Source organism: Corvus moneduloides, chromosome 2 (assembly GCF_009650955.1).
Source record: "Corvus moneduloides isolate bCorMon1 chromosome 2, bCorMon1.pri, whole genome shotgun sequence".
Lineage (NCBI taxonomy): Eukaryota > Metazoa > Chordata > Aves > Passeriformes > Corvidae > Corvus > Corvus moneduloides.
In genome coordinates, this window is record NC_045477.1 from 67,998,763 (window position 1) to 68,021,108 (window position 22,346).

General features: G+C 41.5%; 1 protein-coding gene across 7 annotated transcripts in view; it reads right to left on the reverse strand.

The window, feature by feature from the left end:
• The window catches only part of KLF12 (Kruppel like factor 12), a 236,053-nt gene that overhangs the window by 17,964 nt on the left and 195,743 nt on the right, over nucleotides 1-22,346 (reverse strand). For all 7 annotated transcript variants that reach the window (XM_032099956.1, XM_032099955.1, XM_032099950.1 and 4 more), the window contains one exon: nucleotides 6,775-6,932. In XM_032099956.1, coding sequence (XP_031955847.1) covers nucleotides 6,775-6,932 — 158 coding nt within the window. The remainder of the gene's footprint in view (nucleotides 1-6,774; nucleotides 6,933-22,346) is intronic.

Here is a 22,346-nt window from a genome sequence, read left to right on the forward strand (position 1 = left end):
AAAAAACCTCCTTATCCTACACAGGTGACAGGTGTCATCAGATCTTTTTACTTTCCCATGAAACAAGAAGTTTTTGTAGAATTTACCCAGGTTTCTAACTGCTTATTTGCAAAAAAGTGAAGACTGAAAACAGTAATTTTCAGGTTCTACCTCTTGTTTCCTTTTATGCGTGAAAAAAAGAAAGCAGGAAATAAGAAAACCCAAATAAAACATTTTTTAAAAGGCTATTGTGAAGCTTACTTGCAGTTTTGAGCATGCTGCACTCTCTAAGACTGTGTTTCTGGTCAAAGGTTGCCCTGACAAGGACAGGATGGGCACAAGCAACTTCAGACACACTTCTCAAAAGACATGTTACCACCAGTAACAAATTGCTGTTCCCTCTGCTGGGGACTGAGTGGGCTGCGAGAGTTGGAAACCCTGTCCTGTGCATTTATTCCTCCAGGTCTGGGTGCAACATCTGGGAAAGTGTTTTGGAAGTAGTGAGAGTAAAGACATCTTTCTTGCCTTCATGGCACTTCAGGGCTACACATGGTAGACCACAATCACGCCAGAGACCTCAGATGAACTGCAGTTCTTTGGAGGTAGAGCATTAAGTACTAAATGGTTGGCTTAGAGAAAATCTTATTCTGCATAATGAAATTATCATTATTCCCTCGTGCCACACACAGACAAAACACATATGCACCCCATATTTACAAAGTCAAGGGGCACTGTAGCAAATATTTTTCATAACCTTGAGACTGAAAGTAATCACAGACGCAATTAGACTTGCTTTCCCATCAAAGTGCCTTGGAATAACCACATGGGCACCCTTCCATATCGGCACAGCATCAGACCTACAATGCAGAGGAATGACTCCCCATGTGTAAGGTGAATTCAGAGCTTGCAAAATGTGCCAAAAATGAAATCATTTAACTTTCCACAGAGCAGCTATTAGAAGAGAACTGGATGTACAAGCTCCTTCTGGTATGGACACCTGCCTGTAACTAGCTGGACTCAGACAACTATCTCACTACATGCAGAGGTTCCCATTTCCACATCACCTTTCTAGGCCGTGGTGGCTTTGGTGAGCCCGCCCTTACACCCTGGTACATACTGCACCAGCAGACATCTGCTTTTAAATGTATTTCTGTCCTGAAATGTGAACCCCACCACAGCAATGGGAATAGGCTCAGGTTTCATTTATTAAATTATCTGTTTATCTTCTGAAGAGAAACTGCATGAAGAAAGAGCAGAAAAGCTAGAAAGGAAAACTTCTGTGAAATATACTCGTTTTCACATTGGAAGGCTCTACTGTTTATTGAAACTGGCAGTAAATCTTAAACACTAAAAGAAAGCATTTCTTAAAAAATAAAAGCATCACCCAATACAAATAGAACCTCCTATTTTACTTAAAGCAAAGTAATTTGCTTTGTTTATTTAAATTCCCAGTTTCTGAAACAGCATATGAACCTGCTGTTGGAGGTTTTTTCACCTGACAGATTTTCATGGTGGAGGAAGAGCTCAAGGATAGGGAGAACATAGAACATGAGAAAGAAAAGCTGGGGTTTTGAAGAGTGAGTCTGGCGAGTAGGTGACAAAGAGGTGTTATAGACCAAATATCTACACAGTTCAAGTAAAATCCAGACAGATTATTTTAAAAATGTTGCTTCTTCCCAATATTTGTCTAAAGAAGGGATTACAAACCTCTAAATATCTCTGTGGAACTTATAGTTAGCAAAAGGCATTAAACAGACCTTAAGAAAACAACAGGTAATGAATGGAGTTTTAAAACTTACAAAACAAAAATAACTTTTTTGGTGCCTCTGACTTTTTAAGTCCACTCTGAAAGCGCTCAAAGGAAAATGTGAACAAAGACTAATGACAGGGGCCCTTTCATATTAAAATAATATATGGAGCAACAGTGAGTGAGAGGAATGCAATGTTTGAAAAAGCACAGACTAAATAAAACACCCATGTACTCACTAGTCCTCTCTCTTCTAGGGTGGTGTCTCAACCCAGCTACAAAGGAACATCTTGGGGAGGGAATGCTGTCATTCTCTCAGGTACAAATCTGTACTTCTGAGATGTTTACTGTCTCCATGTAACACTGCTGAAGACCCCTTGACACTGACAAATAGGCTTCATTACGTCTGTGGCAAAGGTATTTGCTCTCATCTCTCAGGAATGATATAGGCGTTGATCAAGGACAAAGCACCAAACACTAAAAAATTCACTTGGCTTGGGGGGTATATTCAGCCTGGCTCTGTAAGAGCCTGACAGAGCAGCCCCTCTACTGCAGCAGCAGACTGAGAAGGGTGATTCAGACCCACTGCCAACTGGGGCTCACGGATGAAGAGCAGCAGTTGCAGCCCAGTATCTGAGTCCCACAAAAGTGCTCTAGTTACAGACCTTGGCCTTCTCCACTCCTCCGAGGCAGGAGCAAAGCCATGCCTGTGGATATATGGTGCCTACACCCATGGATTAAATCCATTCCCACTTCATGCCACCTGAAAAGTCCCAGGCTTTTGCAGCTGTTGGCCCCAGAAAGCCGCACTGTCACATTCTTCCAGAAATTTTAAACTAACAACTGAAATAAGGTTGCACAGAAATACAGAATGCTGATTACTACTACAGTAAATGAAAATCCTGTGGAGGTGAGAGTCAGGGAACAAATCCCTCGTATTTCAGACACTGTAAAATTATGTCCCACATAACCTCAAAGCAGGCATCTTCTTTCTTTGTTGACTTCTTCAGGATGATCCACACAACATTTTAAACTCCTTGGCCTTCTCCATATGGTAAGGGGGTAGCCACGATGAGCTAGAACTGGATTTAACCATGAGCAACTTCAGATATTTAGATGTTCACACAGTGGAAAGAACAAGTATTTACTCAGTCTGTAGGACTCAGCTGTCCTACCGGAAGTGTCAGTGGCAACTTAGTACTGTCTAAAAGGCCTGAAATAGCCACTACAGATAATAAAATAGCATTATGACTGCTTCCTTCTCCACCTTCAAAGTAAAAGCAGCAAAGTGAAGAAGGTGAGTCCCACCAGGGCTGAACGGGTGCAGACCCCTTGGAAACAGCAGTTACACTCTCCCCATTCCTGGGGCCAGCACCAGGGCCTGTGCCAAGTGCAACACAGATGAACACAAACCGGGAATGCAACTCATGGCTGCTGGTTTTCCCATTTTTAAAGATTACTCCTTTGTGGAGTCACACATTAGTAATTTTCTTTGAGTTCACTGAAGCAGAAACTAACTCAATGCAAGTCCAGTGAGCCAATTTCTCACAGTTTCTGCTTGCCGAAAGAGTTGATAAACCTGAGCAGTGAGATTGCCTGCAAGCCCCGAAGGCTCTCCATCACACCCGATAGCTCCTGATAGCTTTATCTGATGATCTGGCAAAACAGCAACACGACGCTGATACTAGAAAGAGAAATTTAATAACAGCACTTGTGATTTATGCAATGCTCTATCTATCAGAGGTTTCACTTGCAGTTTTCCCAGCCAGAGAGACAATATGTAATTCAAGTCCGCCCCCCAGTGGACTCCATGCCCACACCAGCACACTACATTTTGAGGACACTGGTGGCAAGTATTGAGGAGCTAGATGGTCACATACTTAAAAAACCTAGGAGTTACTCCAAGAGAATTAAATTTAACTGTTACCATCTATAATATTTCTGTTTCCGTTCTTCATTAGGATGAAAAGAAGTGTACCCTCCAACCAACAAATCTGTTCATCCTGTTAAAATACCACATTGTTTTTCCTCCTCTGTCCAAACTACTGTCAATGTTTCAGTGGCTATGCAAAGAAAATGTAGGTTGGAAAAGATCTTTAAGATCATTGAGTAAATGCAAAAAAAAATTCTCAAACACATACTGCTTAGGTAAACAACTGTCAGCAAGATCAGCCTGCCTAAAAAAAAAGTAAGGTACAGATTATGCAATGCCGAGTTTCTGTGATCTTTTCTCAGAAAGTTTCCTACTGAAACTTGCTCACCCTTGCGTGCATAGCTGTCATACTTCATCTATACTTATCCAAAACTGCACTAATTACTGTGGGTCATATGTGAGTAATTAACTTCTGTTACCTGAAGCAAAACTAAAGGCCAAGATAAAAAATGCAAGATGAGATTAGTACATGGAGTACGTTCATGGCCAATGCTTCGTGTAAGTCTGAATATATCAACTTCTTATCAAGAACTCAGAAGTGTCCTGTAAAACACATTTAATTTTAACAGCATGACACAGATTTTCTCACTGGATCCAGTGACTAAATTCAGCACTGACCATTTGTCTAGACTACACTTCTTTCATCATACCTGCTGCAATGTCAATAAAGCAGTTATCAGCCGACCATTTAATGAAGGGTTTTGATTTGATGTTATTTTTCTTTTTCCCTGAAATAATAAACCAACTTCCAGCATGACTATAAAATAATTCAGGCAGCTGTCTTTTGGCGTGGGAATTCATTCAGCCAGCTCACAGCCTGGCAGGTATCCGGGCTTCCTCTGTACTCAGCAGTGAAAGAGAAGCACCTTTGCAAGCCAATCCCTGAGTATACCTGAAGAGGGAATAACATGCCCCAGAGGTGCCAATCCCTCTTCTCTGACTACCCAGAGATCCCAGACAGATAGCATAGCCTTGACATCCAGCTGCCAGGGAACCACAGCTGGGGAGATGGATCCTATGATTACAGCAGGTAGACAAGCTCCTTTCATGCTGGTGGAGAGCTACAGATGCTTAAGCTGGGATTAACTACATCCTCTCAAGCCTTCAGTGCCTGCTTCTGAGCACCCTAAGTGCACAACCTGCGATTCAGTCATGTTGACTACCTAACACTGATTTGGGTGCATTACCTGCAAGCGCTGGTCTGCCCCATGAGATCACTGAAGAATTACAGATGTCTGACAAATGTAATTCTCAGTGTTTTAAAATGTCACAGCAAAAAAGAGCCTCCTCTATTTCTGGGCTAACTTGGGTGTGACATTTCTGAGGTTGTTCACATCTAGTCTGGTAACTCACACGATGATTGCTTACACTCCTGGGCTGGTCGCCAGTCTGACAGGATAGAGAAGAATGACTTCCCTGTGGTATAAGCAGATAAATGGTATTTTTGTAACAAACCAAACACTCTATGGTTCTTCTCTGTTGGGCTCTCTGTCTTCGAATTTGTTACAGCCATATAATGCTCAAAGGGCGATACAGGCAAGAAAAGAAACAATGTGGAAATCCGGGAAGGGAGAAGGAAAGGGACAGAGGTAGGGTTAGACTGGGATAAAAGAAGTAAAACAAGACTGACAGAAAAAGGTGAAAGGGTAAGGGTATATAAAAGATATTAGAAAGGTAGGGATGAAAAACCACATTTAAGATGGGAAAGAACAGGGAGAAAGAAAAAAGAATTAAGACAAGACATGACAAATAATGAGACAGCAGAAGGGTCATCTTAATGGGAAGGTGTGAAGAGAGCAGGAAAATTGGCTTGGGGGGGAAATGTAATGAGATTTCTAAATCACCCGAACATTTCTGCTGTTTAAGGAAGGGACTCTTACCTTACAGAAATTGTTTTAGTAGGGGATGTTAGGATGGAGACTTCAAAATTCCTCTATGAACAAGGAAGCAAAACAACAGTCCTACCAGAAAAGACATACTGGAAAGAGTGATGGAGATGTGGCCTCAATTGAAACGGAGAAGCCTTCACTTAATTTTTAAAAATAATATCTCATACTCTTTAGAGTACATCAAATCACAGATCACAGAAAGCACCAGCAGATTCTCAGCAAAGAACAACATTGTCCTACATGCTGGATAAACACCATCTTTCCTCCAAGGAGCTACAAGAATGCTGAAGTCCATTAAGAGCAGAGGATCAATAAATTTAATTTAAGATAATCAGCATCAGAGTAAGGAATAGCACTGAGGCTCAGAGTGTTCTGTCCACTGCCTTTCTAGCCATCCAATCAACTCCCTTTTAAACTTGCTCGATAACTTCAAATTGCTGCTCCTGAGTTTATCCACAATAAAATTACAACTATTACACATCACTGTTTCAGCTAGCCTTACATGCCTATCATATAGACCAATAACAGCCCATAAAGCTAGTAAAGACACAAGGTATTGACTGAATGTTAAGTATGGTCACCCCTGAATGGGACCCAGCTCCTCTAGGCACTTCTCTTGCATCTCTGCTGTAGGGATCTAGTGCAACCAATTCTTATAGAGTGATGACTTCCCTCTCCAGTATGGGGTAGGTGCCTCTGAAAGCCTCCAGGAAGACATACTGAGGACTTGAGTTTACACTTGAATTGACTGAAGGATTTCAGGAGCTCCTGGCATCCAAAGGCTACATCCGTAAAAGCAAGTAGTTTCAAAAGAAACAGGTCTGTAGAGTGGAAAAAGTGCTGCTGAAGATTCAGGACCACACTGTATGCTCTTCTTGAGGGTTTTCTCTGGACTAGCTCCAGTTGGTCCCAAGCAATGACCACCCTTTGTTTGTTGAAGCACAGCAAGTATGCCCCTAGGAGGCCACTTTTCTGTTTCTATATCTGAGAAGAGTCTGGTTTGTCCTGCCACCGCTCTTGTGCTGCCAAGAGGGGATGACAGGGAAGCTCCATTCAAAAGCACACTCCTGATCTGCACCAGAATGCCAGGGCACTCACAGACATCTCTGTTGTACAGGTACAGGCCTTTGGCTCTTAGTGTAGGATGACAAGCTCATTATGCCCTAAACTGGGCAGAAAGGAACCTGCTTGTCTTAACCACAGGGCACAGTGCCAGCAAATCTTACCTGTGTGCGTTCTCCGGTGAGCCTTCAGGTGGGAACTTTTCGTGTATACTTTGTTGCATCCCTCAAAGTCACACCGATGGATGCGCCGCTTCCTGGAGTCTGGAGACTCAGACCTCCTCTGACGCCTTGTGCTCTCAATACTGAAGGGTGAAATTGAACTGAAAAACAGAACAGAAGCAAAAAAATGAATCAGGAGAGGGGTGTATATCCCAGGCCCCAAAAAATCAGCTGTAACAGAAGTGACTGTGCCTGGAGTAACATAAACAATGAATTAACTATTTCCCTTTCCACATTTTGACACAAATAGTGCTTGAACTGGAGCATATTTTGCAGTATGAAATAACTGAAGTCTTGATTTAGAAGTGCTTATTGCCCAAAAAAACCCCCATGATCCTTGAAATACTGCTCCAGTAATGAAGCAGCCTGACTTTATCTGAGCTCTATTTCTATTTGACATGTGTCCAGGTACAAGCTCACTGAACTGTTTTCTAAACAAGTTTATATATAGCCTCCATAACTCCTCTTTGACAAGCTTAAATAGATAAAAAGCCTGAAACCTTTTATGAAAAAGTGTTTCCAGTACCCAGATCTGAACTATGGATCCTCGCATTAGGCCGAACACCTGTTGTTTGCTTGAATACAGACTGGTAACAGATCCAGATCACCCTGCAGCAGGGATTTTTCCATTTTCTCGTTTAACAATTCTCAATCTGTCACTTGCAAGCCAATGAATTTTATTTCCTTTCAGACCACTGATAAATGAAGTTTATTAGAACAAGAAACAGAAACACACAAATGCTTATCAAAGATACTCCACTTACAGAAATGTCCTTTGGCCTATCAGTTATCCTAATTTTAAGCAATTAAAAATACAACATTGAAGTCATGTTGCATGGGTTTCTAAGTATGATGTGTGCTGAACCTAATACTTGAAGAAAGCCTTGCTACAGCAATGCATTTGGCTTGTTCAGATAAATTATTATCAGGTTGGAAGGCAAAGATCCAAACCCTCATTGACTGTCAGTAATTATACTACCCAGCCATAAATCATTATTAACTGATCGTCTTATCAACCTCACTACGATTACACTGCACAGCAATCACGTTCACCCACAGCTACACCAGCCTGTTTAGCTAAGTACTGGAACCACTCTGGCCTTCATCAGGTTTCTGGGGCTTCCCAGGTTTATTGACATTTAAGGTAAATGGGCTACAGATTCATCAGCCTGTTCTTTTAGGCTCTTAAGATCAATCTGAATGAAAAGCATGAACCTTTGGGGACACCACAGTACTAAGACAGGCATTTGAAAGGAGCACTGATGTTGATGCATCTGCTGGGAAGAGCCTCTGTTAACACCGACCTGCCACCTCCTGTTAGAGGAGCTCCTGTACAGCCGTAGCTGTTATGACATACACTGAACTCCTAGAGCTTTCCAGAACTTGCTGAGGACTGTTTAAATGGGGTTAAAAGTTTGCATAAAGCATCTCACACCATTAGCACATGATTTCACTGATGTTCTAATGCTCTGCACACAAATCTCTAAGCCTTGAATTAGTGGTAGTACAAATTACGCCTTTTTTTGTTTAAATATTTTCACAGTACAATCCTAATTTAAAGCACTAATGAAAAAAAAAAGTACATTCTTTCTGAACAGTACTCTTTTAACATATATTCATATTTCATCTTCAGGCAAGAGATTCTCCAGATTAATTATTTTTGCCTATAATACGATGCATGTAAACAGATGAGCAGAGAATTCCTGAAATGGAGAAAAGAGGACAGAGAGCCGTAGTATCAACATTAAGTTAAGTAGCAAAAAGTTGTCCCCAAGAGAGTAAGAAACATTAGCACTTTAACTATATGATTGGAATACTGATATGTCTAGCTCTCACAGAAATGTCTTAGGAATTGCATTTAAGCATCTGCATCTCAGAACAAATAAAAGTCTTGGGCTAGACGATTCACTGAGAATGGTTTCACTATTCCAGTTGGGATTTTTTAAACATCCCATCAGCTGAAATAAAAACAAACATGTAAATCAAATGTTAATACTGAACATACAAAATCCAGTGCTCAAGACCAGAAAATCCTGATCTTTAAAAATAAATATTTGTGCACCGTTTTTGGTGCATATAACTTATGAGCTGTCTTAAAACCCTATTTTGTAACAGAGCATTCAGATCCTAGATAGTACAGCTAATTTAAATGGGAGGAGGATAAAGGTTAAAATGCTGCTGCAATTTCCAGCCCTGAGACAAAATGAACCTTGAGAAGAGTCAGCACCTCATAAAAGCTATTTGTCACATACGAGAAAGTGATCTCACTGCTGCAAACTGCTCTGTGCTTTCCCGGATATTTATACAGAAGAGGGTGGCACAGAGCAGTGCCATGAAGGTGGCACACAATCAATGCTGCTGCTTCTTAACTGGATTGCTCCCTCTTTCTAAAAAGTGTAGGACCCTACTTATCCCACAGGAGGGAAAATAACTGAGTAAGCCACAGAAGGTGATGAGTATTGTCACCATCCCCTGAGAGCTTCACAGTCATCGCTTGCTCAGCACAGCAAGGAGAAAAGCTACTGTCAGCTAGAACCAGCAAATGTCACCTCGTGCCTCTCCTTCACAGCCGTGCTGGGTAAATAACAAACTAACCAGCAGAGGAGACTCACATGGCAAGTGGGAGCATATGTCCAAGGTGGTTTTCCTCTGCCACTTCAACTCCTGTGGCTCAGGGGGACCCCCAGTGCACACATGTTCACTGGTGGAAAAGGAGACAGAATCTATCTGACACCACCAGCTTTATTTTAGCCTTGCAAAAGTTGTGTGCTTTTAAATGGGGATATCACCAAAGACCCTAAAAAAAAAAGCACAAAGTGCCTTTTTGAGCTTCCCCAGGTTAGTCCCTCTCACAATAACTTCCAGATGATTTGCTGATGTTCTTTCCCTTTGCCATGCAAGCAGTAAAGGGACACCTTTCTCAAGCAATTTCTAAAAAATACCCTCACTGACCACACAGACAGAAGGAAAGTCCTCAAAACCACATTTCATGCCTTTTAAAGGCCACAGGGGCTCTGCCACTGTCTCTGCTCAGTACAAGGTTCCCAAAACTACTGTTTGATGGCACCATGGTGGACAAAGACTTTGAAATGGATGTGTTAGGGAATTCACAGGGAATTATTTTTTCTACTGACTTACTTTTCCTTTTTGTTTAAAATACACTTTAAAATTCTATAAAATAAATTAAGAAAAAACATCACAAGAAGAGACTACAATGTCCCTCCTCCCCCAACCAAAACCCAAACAAACCATATTGTAGCAGCCTCTCTCAAATTTAAGTGTTCCCCAGAGACTGCACAGACACAAGACTTGGAAACCTGTCATCAGCCAAGAGCTACCAGGGTGCCCTGAGGAGGAGCTGCCAATTCTCCTGTTAATGGCCACAATCTCAGGCAGCCTTTAAGGCTCAAGGTTGGCTTTTGCAGTAGGACTGATACCATGCATAACAGCTCAGCAGGATGTATTAACTTACTGCTGAAACATGAAGTCTGAAAGATAAATTAACAAGGGAGAGAACTGTTCTAACCTGTCAGCTTGATGTTTATTTATTTGCAGCTCGTTATTTCTAAAACCAGTGTAATTTCTATGTTAGTGTAGAAATTGTTACACCTAATTGGAATCCTGGGAGACTGCTGGCTGCCTCCATGAGCAGCTGCAACACCTGTAGTCAGTACATTGCTAGGATGAAATGAGTAAAACCAATGCGAGCGTTTAGGGTGATTTATAAAAATCCAGCCGTGTTACTTCCAGCTAGAAGTGAAAACATGCATCTTTGCAACTCACACATGGCCAAGCGCTTGTCTCTCTGATACAAAGAAGGCTGCAAAATGTAACACCGACTGGGGCTTCACCACTAGATGGCCATCAAGCTCTGCTGAACGTGATCTGCACAGCACGAGATGGGGATTATAACAACCCTGGCTACAGGATTATTTTTCCTGTCTACAAATACTGCCCATGACCTTCTAGGTGTTTTGCCTCTGTTCTACACAGACTGTGAACAGCCCTTGGCATAGGCAGTAACACTGCTAAAACCCTCAAGTAGTGGGTGTTTTTATACTGAGCAATATGCAGAGCAGAGCTGCCTGGGGAACACTGTTAAAGCCTTGAACTGTGTTCAGCCCCGTGACACATCACAAGTCCCTGCACGCTGGCTGCTCCCCACTCACACTGTGCTCCAGTGTGCTCACCCTGCGGCAAACACACAGGGTAACCTTTGGGCACCCAAGCACGAGCTCCTGGCTGCTGCAGGCATCCCAGTGAGCTGGCCAAGGGCATGCTGACATGGCCATCAAGGAGCCGGGGACGTGCAGCGAGTCACGCTTTGCTCTTTGCTCTGCAAACCCAAACAGTGTCCCAGTGTTGCATCTTCATCCTTGTGATTAACACTTTTACTCTTCCTTGCCCCCTCCACTATAAGCTCAGACTCTTCGGCTATGCATTCTGCCTGCCTCCAAAGATCTCATGGAAAACACACGGCTCCAGGGCTAACAGGTCACACCAGTTTGTGCCCAACATCCCTGTCACCTTACCTAAGTCTCCCCTTTACAGCAGTCAGGCTGCATTACCTTCCTCCCTAGCTGGCCCTGTAGTTAATTGAGAGACTTGTGGCTGCACTCTAGTAACAGTCCATGGCTGCTAAAAACAGATGCTTTCTTCCCTTTTAGATGAGAACCAGGACTTATCAGCCATGTCCCCTCCACTCTGGCTACCATGGGAAGAAAAACCAGATGTGGCTCAGGACCGTGCGGCATCTGGTCAGCGTGGATGAGGGGCTCAGCAGGCCAGACCGTGTAACACGACTTGTGGTCCTCTTGTGCTTCTCAGCCCCTGGGCAGCAGAGTACAGGATTTGGCTGAGATGGTCCCCAGGGCAGTCCCACTCCAGCTGCTTTCTGCTGTGTTGGCACCGGCACTGGCCTGATTCTGCACCAAGCCAGTGCAGGACCCACAATGACGAAAAGAAAATTCTGCCAAAAAAATCTGAGAAGCTTTTGGTAGCTTGACTCCTTAAGTAGGAGAGTCTGCCAAGTACCTACACTGACATGGCAGAGGATGAGAACCTGTGGCCATGGGTTAGGGGAGTGTCATCAACCCTTTTAGTGGCAACCAGCTGTGATTAACCACAGCTTCCATGTAAAATTTAGGGTATGTGTGAAGAAATCGAGAACATGGACACATCGGTACCAGGAACAACTGGAAAATCCACCTTTTGCTCCACAGAGAAGTTGCTTCTTGTAATACTTAAGTATAAAACACACAGAAAAATAACCACATAAATAGGTTGAAAACGAAACTTGGGACATATGACCATGTCAAATACTTATGAGCTGACAATGTTCTTTGGCAATACATGATAGAACCACTCATTCCACCCTCAGAAGAATTTTGGACATTCAGATATTTACAGGTTTTATGTTTGTAAAGAGAAAAATACGTAACTATACAATACTCAAATATACAAATAGTGTATAAACTTAACAATGTGAATCTTTATGAGACATGCAAAGCTTCTGGGTCAGCCTGTAAGTCACAGTAACTAAAAGTACAGGCCAATTAAATAAAAGCTGAAACTAGAGTACAACATGCCTGCATTCAGATGGTAATGAGCAGCTGAAGAAAATCCTTGGATCTCTAGCATTTGCTCAGCATTCAAAGCGAACCAGGGCTGCAAAAAGAAGCATCATGGGTTTTGGCTGCTTAACGTTTATAGAAACTAGAGCTGTTAAGTGACTAACTACAGACTTATTTTTTTAAAAGCCTAGCCTTGGATTCAGTGTGGGATGGCACCTCCTGAGCACATTGAGCAGCATGCTCACACACCCCCATGGCAGCTGTCAGTCCTCCTTTGGTTCTTAGAGTAGGTCCCCACCAAGGACCCTCAGAAGCAGGGATGACCACAGTCCCAACACTTTTGCTTGGCTCCTCTGGCACTTTTCTGAATGGAGTGAACACATCCACAGCAGCCCACCACTCATTCATGGAGCTAATGTCACTCAAGACAAAGTATCTTCTATTAGTTAAGACCTTAACTTTCACACACTAACAGACATGTGGGTATCCTGTGGCTTTTTGAAAAGGGGCTTTGAATCACATTTCCCAGATTCCAGCTCTCAATTACTTTCTTTTGTAGCAGCTTTTCACATAGTGTAATTTCATTTTCTGGTAGGTCATGTAATGTTACCATCCCACTCAGGATAGTGATAAAAGTATCCTTATAAACACTACACATTACACCATGAAGAAATATGACATGGATTATTTCTCATTACAGTTTATAAAACTCCTCCTAGTAGTCAGATGCCAAAATCCTACTACATAAAAACACAGTAGGTTTTATGCTATAAAATGCTTTAACATCAGTATCATCTCCTGATAAAAATCTTCACTCAAATACTTACTTTTTAAAAAAATTTAAAGTTGTTACTATCTCCTGTTCATAAACAGATGCACATGCGTATATACATATGTATTTTTTCTCCTCTTTGATTCTTAGATTCTAATTAATGTTTCATGAAAGGCATGCTTGTTTCATGAAAGCTGCCTTAGGAATGTTAGACATTAAAACGTATCAAGCAGTACTTCAGGTGATCATAAAAGGAAAATATATGCTACACTTTTATTAGCAGTAGTTACTTCAATCACTGTACTTTAAGGTGATGTTATACTGGAAATTATACTTTTTGTCAAGAAAGAAAGGAAGAATTTGGCAGCATACACAAACAGCACAAATATTAAATGGGAAAATTACATGGATAAACAAGACAGAGATAAAAGATGATTTGAATACATTTGGTTCAGAAAGTGCTTGAGCTGGAGCTGGAGTGAAATTGCACTAGGAGCAGATGGGCAGATAGGAGTAGGAGCACAGGAAGTTTCTCCTGTTACGCTCTGTCCTAGGTGTCCAGTGCCAGAGGCAGCGCCCCAGTAAAGACGATCCTCTGCTCCAGCTCCACACGGCCATTCCCATGCTGTTATACCCCTGATGTAGGCAGTCAGCAAACAAAACACCCTGCACATCTTTGACCTTGACTTTATCTGCAGCATTTACTGTTGAGACCAGATAAAGGTACTTGAACTACTGAGCTGCCTTGCAAAACCCGAGTGTGTCACAACATTGCTCTGCCTGGGGTGGAAGTGGAAGCACAACTATACACGGAACAAACTTCTGGTAAAGGGAAAGAACTTCAGGGCCTACTAAGAAAAGCACTAATGTAAACCATGGCACACCTTATCAAAATGATTCATCACCTCTCTTATCAGTTGTGTTAAGCTGAGACATGAGACATTTGTTTGATCCTCCTGATCTATATTCGTGCTGTGGGATCCAGGAGCACTTCCCAGTTCTCTAAGTGCGGTGTTCTGAGGTGTATCCTAGCTCCACAGTGGGCTGAGACCCAAATACACACCCTATTCTCCCCTTTCATGCAGCTCCTCTGTTCTGGGTTTCTAAGGACAGGAAGCTTGCCCAGTAAGCATTTATGACACACACACGCATGCCTCCCAGATCCGGTGACCGGAGGACTTTAAAGCACTTCTGACAGAGAAAACCCATGAATCAAATCTATGATCAACTGCAATGTCACAGGAGAAAAACCCCACCAAAAACATTCCATCTATTTGATCCTTATTAACCAAGCAAGTATTACCCTGGAGAGCTACTGTACAAAAAAGCAAAGGAATTACCTGCTAACTACCTTGCACCCAGGCATTGCCAACATTATTAGAATGTTTCTTCCTGGCTTTGAGAAAGTTCACGGCTGTATGACAACTTGCACTACTACATCCAGCAGTAGGCAAAGATAGGCAACTGCAACTCCCAGACCAGCCCTACTGAACTACTGAGATGCTCCTTAAAAAGAACGATAATTTCATGTTTCTCCTAGCATGCCAGGGCATACAGAGTTTGTTTCTAGCCATAAAAGTTTTAGAAACACTTGACAGGAATGCTATCATGTTTTGCACACAGAGGTAACATTTTCAGTAATATTAAATGTAATTCTGTTTCACTGCTCTGCCTCTCCCTTGGTTTGGACAGATGGACTCATATTAAGTGAGACACTTGTCTTTAGATTTTGTCAGAGATTCTGAGGTGACACATGACAGCAGTTTACATATGTTTAGGAAGTATTTTTTCTAAGATGCCCATGTTGCAGAGGATGCACAGCTGCAATATGGAGCCTTCCAGCTCGTCAGGATGGCTGAACACAGCGCAAAGACTGCTCTGGATGTTGAACCCCATGTTAACACCTCCTTTTGTAACATAGTGTATTATCATGGAGTAAAGAGTAACAGAAAAACTCATCTGTGGAGGGAACTATAAATTTTCTGCTCAGCAAGGTTCTTCAGAGCTAGACCAGGTTGTTCATAGTCTTGTCCTGTTTAAGTCTGAAAATGTTTGAAGACAGAAAAAAAAAAAAAAAAAGTATTTATTTGGGCAACGAGCTCCAGTGCTCAGCCACACTCATATTCTAAAGGGAGTTTCTAATGAATGCTTGTTTTTTCTAAATAGTTCCTACAAAATGTTTGTATTCATAAATACATGTATCTACACATTATAATGACTGATTACTAAGTGACCATGAGCTAACATAAACCTTTACTTTTCTTAAAAAAACCTCCAAATTTAGCTTACTCTGCTTTAGCCTGATGTTATTCTGATCTGGAGTGAAAATTCATGGAAAAAAGGAAACCCCAAGCAGTGGGGAAACAGATCTTCACAATGAACTTGTAGGTGGAACAAAGCGCATGGGCAAGGGTCCGTTCTTTGGATCTGAAGACAAAGCATTGTATATCTTCCTGAAAGCAGGAATAATTCCTGAAATCCTGTATGCCACACGTATTTGATGCATGCTAGTTCAGGCCTGGGAGCTGAACCTGGCCTAGCAGAGAAAAAGCATCTTATTTCATCCCCTCCTTTCAGAGCTGGCAGAACAGCAGTGATCATTCACAGGATCTCCAGCACCAGCCGCGCTAACTCTCCCTCCAGACGGAGGCTGCATCAATGCCAACTCTGTTCTTTCTTCTTTGTTTCCTTCTAAGCAGAGCAGAAAATTGGGTAACTGAGCACCTACGACTCAGCTCTCACATCACAGGGCCCTGCTTTTTACCTCTCCTGTTCATGATTCATACTTTTTCTTCACACTTTTCTGGCAACACATAATGCAAACAAGCCTTGTCAATACTAGTAATCTCAGCAGAAAAATATTTTTAAAGGGAAACAAATATCTCTAATTCTGATTTTTCACACTGTACAACATAGTAGTCAGTCCCAGTGACTGTATAATGACTCTTGCCTGTGCATCTACCTCCCCTTGTTGGTCAGACTAACAAATGTGCAACTGATCACCTCAGTGGTGATTAAAAATTCTCTGTTCTGTATCCTTAGCTGACAGAATTGCCACTAACATCTTGCCAAGTCAGTGATATTAAATGAGGACATTGCTTCCACTGGGACTGAAGCTCATGTGAATGACCTTTAATTTCTTCCTGTTCAGAAGGGTTATTATTGATAAGTTAAATATTTGATTACCCTAGATACCTATGTGTAAAGCAATTATGGATGGTCATCTGTCATACTCTGTGTCATCAAGCAGATTTTGTTAACTACTAAATGGACCACACTGAAGTGTACATTTTGGTGTTTATACATATACGTAAAGACAGCCTGCCACACCCAACAGAAAGCCATCTCAGAAGACCAGTTTTTTATGCCCCAAAGCCCTCTACAAGTTCCTGTGTGAGAATATATATTGTGAAGTATTCACCTATTACAGAGATAATATAAATATCATACCTATTTGATCTCTCTAGGAAAAAAGAGACTAAATAATTTAATTCATTTGGGGGACAAAAAACTTACTGAGTGCAAGATCATACTTCAGGGATTTGGGTTTCTTTTGCTAACATACTTTCTAATCAATAAATTCTGACATTCATAGTTTTGCTTGTTTTATCCTTTCAGACCACCCTCTTCTATTGAAAGGAATTGTTTATAAAAGAACATGAGAAAAACATCCTATAAATCAAAATTGTACACTTCAGAGACCATACAGATTGGGTTTCTAAGCATTTTCGTTAACAACAAGGAATCCTGATGTATTTATTTTATACAAGAAGTCAGCTTTTCTGTTCAATATGCTACCTTGTACCTGGCTTTACAGCCATGCATATCAATGATGTATTCCTTCATTCAGATTATGGGATCCTTGCCACATCTTTATGGCTGTTTTCTGTTTGCAAAACAAAGTGAGTACAGTGAGGTCCCAGTACATGAACAGAGTACTAATACACTACTGCAATATGAAGAAAACCCACTACCTCTCCTTGCATCTGTGGTTTTCCACACCTATTTATAGTAATAGTCTCACCTGATGCAATGTTCTGGGCTTCACCAGGCCCAGCTTCTCATAGTCCTTTCCCAAGGACTGACATTTCTTTTCCCTTCCTTCCCTTTAATTTCTCACCTCTTCCCCCAGACTTGCTGCCAATTCCACAGGGAACTGTCTCTCTATAGAATCACAGGGCCAGGTTTTGTCACTGAGTGTCACGGTTTACAGACGTAGAAATTTACACAGTTGTAGTTTCACTGTATTTGCTAGTATTTGAAAGATTACTAGTGGCTTCATCTGCACCCTGGGATGGAAAGTGTCCTTGAAAGCTGCAGAAACCACTCAGACACAACTTCTGAGAAACAGGAACGCATGACAACCATCTATGAGCTGGAACAGTTACTGCATCTTTTTACTGGTTTTGCACAGAACTGTTGCATCATGTGGGCAACATTCCTTTTCTTCTCTCCATTATTAAAATCCACCTGATTTCCACCCAGCAAATACTCAGTCTGTGGTGAGTAGAGTCTTTCCACTTGTAATTAATTATGCAGCAGAGCACTAATGTACTTTTAACACATAACAAAAAGCCAAATTTCAACAATTCCTTGTTTATCATTACATCAGCTCAGCAGCCACAAAGATACCAGCTTGGGCACAAGCCCCCTGAAGCCTGGCAAAGGTCCCATTGTCTTCACAGGAGTCAAACATAAGACTTCCCAACAGAAGGAGGAAAGTAGAGGATTGTTTTCATGAACTGGTCCTCTTAACACTTTTCTCACCAAGGCAGAACTGCATTTAGGATCTCAAGTGCTCATGGGCAAGGCAAGGTTTGATTAAGAGCAAAATTTCTTCTGTAAGCAGACTACATACGGCCATAGGGTACATTTTGTACTAGGAAATACATCTTCAACACATCTGCTTGTCACAGAAATTGTTCCAGTTGCACTCAGAGTACAAAGTCTACTCTTCCCGATAAGTACACTGTAATATTTTTCAAAGAGCCTTGATTAGGCTGGTAGCCAAGCAACTCCACTCCTCTGGGCTTCACTGGGTCAAGCTGGTTTCACGGGCTTGCTCTCATGGTCCTCCACTTGAAAAACTAGGTGGCCCTCAGTGCGGCTATTCCCCGGTCAGGAAAAACTACAGACGTCTTTAGGATGACAATAATCTTCTTTAGAAAGGCAAGAACAAAATCCTGATGACTTTTTGCCATCAAAATAAAGGTCAAGATTTCACTCTATGCATGCTCCAGCTCTGCTAAAGCAAAAACTGAACTGAGGACTTAGGTGTTTATATTCACTATTACTTTGTATGTGAATTTATGCAGGGATTTACACTGGGTAAGATTTAAATAGAGCTGCCTCTTCAGGTTTTTGAAATGTAACACAATGCAGACTGCTGGCAAGGAATATTTTCCCACTGATAAAAGGACATATGGGATGTCCAGTATTCAATTATTTGAGGGAAATTATTCTACTATTTCCAACGGACATTTCATGTTCTGTTCAGTAAAGGATAAAAACATATAAAATTGAACAGGCTTTGCAACTGTCAGATTTTTGACCTGGCCCTTCCCCACACACTAGCCACAGGGAAAAAATTTCACGTTTTCTGGCTTTATGAAATCAATTTTATTTCGCTTCATCCTACAAGAATTAGTTAGGTTAATCATTTGGAAACAATGCTGCCCAACAAAATAAAGAATTCGTAGTCATATAGTACAGTAGTTAAATAAACATTTTTAATGAGGTTAAATGGCCACCCTTTTTCAGGTTAGCAAACTTTTTCCTTTGATTTGAAATTGTCTCACAGATGAGGGAAGGAACCAAGTTTCCATCTATGCAGAAAAATCATCCTGTCACCAGCAGAATTTCTTGCAGACACCTTAGAAATGGAGATCAGACATCCTTCATCCACATGATGCTCCCTGTCCTATTTAGTGCTACATAATGTTTCTATACCCTTGTTATCAATACTTGATGTATTTATGTTTTACACTACCATCATTATGATTTATTTTCACACTTGTCAGGACACTCACATTACAAAGGAAACCTTGCAAACAAGCAAAGGGAATCTGCCTAGCTGCTCTCTCAGAAGCTGGCATATCCCTCCCACCTTCATCTCCTACAATGCTGAGAATCAAGGGATGGTAACAATGGGCTACTCCATTCACCTTGCTAATTTATGCACGTTGCTCATTAGCGCAGGTCAACAGAGCTGAGTGGCTGGAAGACAGTGCTCTGAATTTCAATATCTTAACTGTGCAGTCAGCAGCACTGGTCTAGAGCCCAGTGGTCCCTTGGTTTGCCACAGTTTTCCTGCATATATTAGCCCAAAGCCAGTTGTGCTGACACAGGATCCAATTCATTCATCTCTGGAATTCCTGTTACCTCCTTGAAAGTCTTTATCCTCCCAAATCTTCACCAACAGGACATTTGGCTTAATAACTTAAACCCACATCAGGACTCCTTTAGTTCTACTTTTTAAATTTCCATTTTGGAGAAAAAAACAGCTAGAAAATCCCCACACCCACTTCTAAATATTTTTCCCTTTCTAATCTGTTAAAATCTCTGCCTGTTTACTATATGAGATTTTACAAACAGTATCAGTCACCAAATAAAGCATCAGCTAGTACTGCCAATATAGTAATTAAGAACAACCAGCATGCTTACACTCAAGCTTTTACTGGAGAAATTGGAGTCTGTTAAAATCTAGCAAAACTCAACCCTGCACATATGTTGTTTTGCTTTGCTTTGTTAAATGGGATGGAACATACCAGAACTTTAAAGATCAAAAAACACCCATAATTTCCTAAAACATTTGGAGCCTTTGCATGCGGTAAAAAGGGATAATTATCAAAGCATTTTGCTGTCACAATTGTTCATTTGGAAGAGGCACAGGAAAAAAAACCAACCAAATCCAAATCCAAAACTCCCAGCATAGCAGAATGGTATTGCTGTAACTGCAGTAAATAAGAGAAAGTGTTAGGCAGATGGAGGGAGACATCAGAGTGGCATTCAGCACAGGGTCAGATGAGACAACAATGGCCATCGCAACCAACTGCCTCAGTAAGACAAGCCAGACACCTCACCTGCTCAAGGCACCTTTGACACCCACTCAGAGGTGAAGAAACACATTTCAGCGGGAAGAAAGAGAAGGGCTCTTCCTTTCCACCACAGTTCTCACTTCTTTGCCCCTGTTGCGTACTTCTATCCTATACAGAAGGGATTGAGTGAGGAGGACTATTGTTGCAGACTGAAGTAGATTCTGACACAAGACCACAATTTGGACACACAACTTGATGTGCTAAGTATTTTTTTTTAGAAATACTCTTTTTGGGAAGCCATTCACTTCAATTACATCCCTGAATCCTCTTTGGAAGCTCCTATTTCCAAGGCCACCTTCTCCCCCTTTGCCTGGGTAGGTAAGCAGAAGTCTGTAATGAGTTTCATATTAGCTGTAACAGCAACCACAAAATCCGTTTCTCATTTACATCTCACACTTGGACACTAAAATGCAACCATATTAGGTACACATATGTAGGTAGAGAGTTCTTTAATACTGATAGAACTGATTTTTTAATAGTAATAATGTTAATTAAGTGTGACCTAGAAGCACCGTGTGGCACAGTGAAGTCCCTCTCCTGCCGTGTACTCACTCCACAGAAGGCACAGAATGAAGCTGTAGCACTTCTGCCAATGCTCCAGGAAGTGTTAAACAGCTGTGTTCCCTGGCCAGTTATTTCTTGCTCTTTTTAGTGTCTTTCCTACAAAAACAAGCTGTCTGAATTTCAATGTGTTTTATGTTCAGTAAATTATAGTAATTTTCAAAACATCTTTAACCTTTTCAGTGGCCGGTGGCCTGACAGGTGGACTTCTTGCATCTTTTCATACAAGGAGTCTGACAAACGTCTTCTGGAAAAAGCAGACAGGGAGATGGTATGTAAAATTACAGAGTATCAGCCAAACGAGTAGTGCATACTGCACTGCTCTCTGTTTCACACCAGGATGGTAAATCCTACTGCCTCATTTCTGTGACAAAAAATTGAGCAATAACAAAAAATTGTCCAGTGTTCATCTGGTTTTGTGACAGGCAGCTTTTATTCCACCCTCTGGAGTTCAAGGAGCAGAGATGTGGTTTACACAGATGTGCCATGGGTGAGCTTGTATTTCTGAAGGGTTTAAGCCTAACTCTACCCATCTCTACCCATGCATTTAAAAGCCATGCTGAAGGACAACTCTGTTATGAAGTTTCACATTATTTCAAAGCCCACGTTACTCAACAATACCCTTTGAAAGTATAGACAAATTAAATGCACAGATTCTCATTAAAGCAATGTATTACATTTTAATAGAGTGAAGATAGGGAAGGGAGGAAAACATGGCTTGGAGCCCCAGAGCACTGCAAATGATTTCCTGCGTATTTTTAGTCCTGCTCCATATTATTTCTGTGGGGGCAAACGTGGGCATACTACCCCTTCCTCCTCTCCCTCTTCCTCCTGCCACCACAGTATCGAAGAGTATCATTGTTTTGGCTGAATCACATGGCTGTATGAATGCACATGTTCCAGGCAGAAGAGTAAATGAGCAGTAAGCACAACCAGCAAATGCTGGAAGTATGTTGTAGAAAAGATCAGAAAGTGACCTGTCCTCATTTCTGACTGGGCTGTAAGTCAGAAATGCTCCTTACTTTCTGCAACGATAGAAGTGAGTGTTTCATTCTTCATGTAGGTGCACATTTTAGGTGAATATGGTTAGGAGAAATCCTTACTGACAGTATATGGTGATGAGGCCTATGGTGCTATTGCATGCTTTTCTACCACATGCACATCACCAGACAAAATGCAAGCCACATACTGGCATGGGATTCTAAAAGATCTCCTAGGAAAATGTTTTCTTTTTCTAAAGTAATGATTAAAAATCATTACTTTCTAAAGTAATGATTAAACAGTTTTGTGATCAGACTGCTTCTGCTCTGCTGGCAAACTTGCCAGAAACTATAGGCTCCCAACTCCGGGACAAAAGAGCCATTATAGAACAAATTTTCAAAGGAACTCAAAGCTGCTACTTCATATTCTGGCAGAAGTCCCTGAAAAAGGTGGTGCTGTGATTTATATGCCATTCAATGCTGTTTTCAAGACATTCACTGAACTGAAGAAGCACCATTAGAATACGTCAAG